The sequence below is a fragment of the Pygoscelis adeliae genome, unplaced genomic scaffold, assembly GCF_000699105.1.
Source record: "Pygoscelis adeliae isolate BGI_AS28 unplaced genomic scaffold, ASM69910v1 Scaffold27, whole genome shotgun sequence".
NCBI lineage: Eukaryota > Metazoa > Chordata > Aves > Sphenisciformes > Spheniscidae > Pygoscelis > Pygoscelis adeliae.
The window spans coordinates 4,876,142-4,880,334 of NW_008825410.1; the positions used below are offsets into that span (position 1 = coordinate 4,876,142).

The following is a 4,193-nucleotide window of genomic DNA, read 5'->3' on the forward strand; positions in this document are numbered from 1 at the left end:
GGTTCTTTGATATTCTTCTTGATTTAGAAATGGCTTCACTGTAAAAAAGGAAGTATTTTTATTTTAAAGACAACTGCATACAGAGATTTATTCCAAGATTCAGATATCCACAGGCAAGGGAGTGGATGAAAATACTCAAGATTTATTTTTCTAAAACAAATATTTGAAGGGAAAACACCTTTTAAAAATTTGTAAATAAATCACAGTGTGTTCTAATAAAATATAAATAACATACTTTTAAATAAATACAGATGTTAGCAGATGAAAGCAATTGCTGAAAACCTGAAATACCTAACAGATAACTAAATCCAATATATTTGAAACTGTAGCTGGAAATACTATGGAGTTCTGCAACTCCATCAGCTGCCACAGAACTCACTGAATAATTGAATTTACAGGAACTTTGTTTGTAAATTAATACATTGACCCATACATGTCTGCCACCCTACTGCACCAACCATAAGCTACTTGCCTTTACTTTCAAAAGTCCATTCATGGTCTACAAGCACCTTGCCCATCAATTCTCATTCACTGTCCCCATGTTATGCCTGCCTTTGAATGACACTGATGGCAGTTACTACCACCCAATTTTTATATTTTAAAATACTTTTGGATTTCTCTCAGATCATGTGCCATACTGGCCAAAGTTCTCTGTAAAGATTTGCAAAACTAGTCATTATTTTAATCTAAAACCCTCCTTAAAGCCTTTTTACCATGAAATCTATGGTCAGTAACAGGCACTGCTGATGTCAGTTTCCATACAGGCACATCTCATTTCTTCTTATATTCATCTTGTGTATAACATGTTTTCTGTTACCTTTATACTTAGATTGTAAAGTCAGTGGCAAACAGAATGGGGGAGGGGTTCTGCCAATTCAATGCCTATGTAATGAGGTCTGGTTCATTTTTTTTCTCTCAGTATTGTGAGAGAGAGTAATTACCCTCTGTTATTCAAGTTACAAAGTCATTACCGAGCAATATGCACATGCACGCAAGAAAGAAAATAAGCAAAACTGCTGGGTTCTGATCCCTATTCAAGGGGTGACCAAGATTGCTAAGGGACTGGAGCACATGATGATGAGACAAGGCTGAGAACTGAGTTTGTTCAGCTTAAGAAGAGAACGCAAAGGGAAGACCTTGTTGCATTCTATAAAAACTGAATGGAAAGGCATAGCGAAGAAAAAGCATGGCTCCTCTCAGAGATGTAGAAGAGAAAATGGACTGAAGTTGGAACACAGGAAATTTCTGACAAGGAAAATGCGAGGGTTTGTTTTTTTGTCGTTGTTGGTTTGGTTTGTTTTTTGTTCCCTCTCCCACAATCATCAAGGTGATCAAACACCAGAACAGGTCGCCCAGAGAGGCTGTGGAATCTCCACCCTTGCAGATACACAAAACCCAGCTAAGCAAGCCTGAGCAACCTGCTGTAGTTGGACCAGCTTTGAGCAGGGATCTGGTCTAGATGAACCCTTCCCAACCTACGTGATTCTTTGGGGACAGGGCCTCTGTCCACTTAAAAACTATTTGATCAGATGTAGAAGCAGCACTATTAGGAAGGAGCAGAACTCATCCCCTTTCTCACTAGAGTTCAGTGAAACTTCCCTCTTGCCACTTTCTCCAGGCCCGCAGATCTTGTCTTTCTTTCTGCATAGATCAGCTCCATCCATGAACCAGAACTATCCCATGAAAAACATCTTCAGTTGCATAGTTAAGGAACCCTCTGGAAAGCTGGAGCTTTGGGTTTTCATACTCTCAGGCTGAGTCCAAGCTTCTGAGTCTCAACCTCTGGGGTGAGCTGAAAGGCTAAATAACATGGCTACGGCCACCTTCTCTGCTCGAGGCATACCTTCAAAACAAGGTTAGTCATCCTGAATCCAAAGCAGAGGCAGCTACTGTAAAGCCCTAAATAAGGCACCTTCTGAGACATACTCTGTCCAGCTTGTCTGTTTAAAGCCAGTCAACGGGAAAAGTGCTTTACCAACAGGCGCGCAACTAATGTTAAGTGCCTGGGATCCTCCTCCAGCCAACAAAAGACAGAAGTTTCCAAGGAGTGATTCACAGCATCTATGGAGGGTCATTTAGAGCTTCTGAATTGTTCTTAAGAAGCACCTCCCTTCCTTCACTCACCTTCACAGACTAAACAAATGAAGAGCTTAAGCAATGAGAATCACCAAGCTAGTGTCTAGAATTGTGCACTGCGCGTTCTGGCTTTAAGTAATTTGAACAAGGGAAGACTGTGGCAGAACAAAAAATACTGGACTGACTTTCCTCCAACCTCCAGTGAGACTAAAGGATATCAAAAACGATGGTCAAAGTTATAGAATGACTACAAGAACAGTAAATAGGAAGTAACTTCAGCATGAAAAAAAAAGGGACATGTGATAAGGTATTTATGAAAACACCAATCAGAATCAGAAAATGAGAGCAAACAAATTCACTGTCAGATTTTATCACTCCATGAGAGTTATTTATTAACTTGGAGAGCCAGCTGGGTTTACAAAACTAAGTTCTAAAGGGCAATTCTGTTATTGCAGGTTCACTACTGTCGCAGCACAACTTACACAAATCACGACGTTTAGTTAATCTGCATTACAACAGAAAGAAAACTTTCTCTGACACACATACACACACACACCATTTTTTCTCTAAAACCACCATTTCAACATGCTGCATCGAAACATGATGACGTAAGGAACAACAACGAAAACCTATTACCATCTACTGGGCCATTTCCACTACACTCAGAATAAAAGGGAACTCAAGAGTGAACTTAAGGATTTCTATTTTGGGAAAGGGAAATTTTGGTGTAATACGTTTCTGCTAAGGACAGAACTCTAGGTCTTACTCTGATAGCATTCCTGTACTACAGATAAGATTGTAAGACACAAAGCAGGTGTTCCAAAAAAAAGCTCAACGTTCTGAAAATTACTTTCTTATGTTTCTTTAATAATCTCAAGATACTAGGTAATGTATCTTTGTCATCCCCGACATATCAAAGCCTGATATGGTAATAAAGAACTAACCAGTCCTTGCTGCTTTATAAACAATGCTAGGCACATATGCATTGATGTTGTTTTCAAAACTTTTCTCTTATGTGACCTTCTTTAGAGAGCAAACATTTCAGGGCAGAAATTATCCAAAAATGCCCACCACTGCCTTTTCCTACTACCGTATAGTTAATAGTATTGGTGAGAAAGAAGAACATTTAAGTATGAAAAAGTTTGAAATATTTTTTTTTTTTAAAACAAGGATCCTGGGCAAACACAGTCATAAACAAGCAAAGTAGTCATTATGCAAAACAAAATTCGTAGGTGGAGAAATATCTTTCATTATACCAGCTGATACAGCTGAAAAACGAAAACAAAACCTTAGGGGGAAAAAACCCCAAATCAAAAAGTTAACCTTCCCACATGCCCAATTCCCTTCCATGCTGGAGAAAGGCAAATAGGGATAAAATGGAAACTTTTACTCAGGTTGCTCTGGGCACTTAGTTTCCCATTTTGAACCTGAAAGAGACCTTTTGCACTCTAAACTTGTCTGGATCCCCCATCCCAACTATATCAGTTGATACAAGCTGTCTCTACAAATCATTTCACAAGCATCTTCAGATTAGCCTGGTTACAACAACACACACCATGCTACTATTACAATATTAAGTCATTACCTGCATCAAGGTATTTACTTAAAGATTCATCGAGGGGGGGTACAGGGAGGGAAGGCAGAGAATCTTGGTATTGAAACGTTCGCTCCTCGGAGGATTCAAGCACTTGCTTTTCCATGATGCAGACCTGTAGCACAACATTAACAGTCTATTAACAAAGCCTAAGTTTGAGACAGATGATGTGTCTCCCCATACTGTTTTCTTTTTTTTCCCCAGTCATTTACACGGTAGAAGACACATATCAGGGAAGTGTCCCCTGACAAAACCAGGATGGAGGATTTCTTGTTGGCCCGAAGCCGCAAGAGGCATACACACAACAGGGGGAAACCACGACCAGGCGGCTACTGATGCTTTCTCCGGATATGTCCCGATTAACAAACTCGAGGCCTGTTGCCGTCTTTCCCGAGGAGCAGCCAGCCACGCCAGGGACACCCACCAAACTGACGCCGGAGAACTGGTGAAGGGGGAAATCACTCGCACGGCGCCCCCCGCCCGGCCCGGCGGGCGGCCGCCATCACACAGCTCGCCGCCCCCC

General features: G+C 40.9%; 1 protein-coding gene across 1 annotated transcript in view; it reads right to left on the reverse strand.

Moving 5' to 3' along the window:
- Window positions 1-4,193, reverse strand: part of CROT (carnitine O-octanoyltransferase) — a 36,620-nt gene that overhangs the window by 15,233 nt on the left and 17,194 nt on the right. Inside the window, exons 2-3 of the mRNA XM_009330597.1 lie at window positions 3,662-3,785; window positions 7-38 (exon numbers count right to left, since the gene is read on the reverse strand). Of these exons, the coding sequence (XP_009328872.1) occupies window positions 7-38; window positions 3,662-3,776 (147 nt within the window). The 5' untranslated portion in view covers window positions 3,777-3,785. The remainder of the gene's footprint in view (window positions 1-6; window positions 39-3,661; window positions 3,786-4,193) is intronic.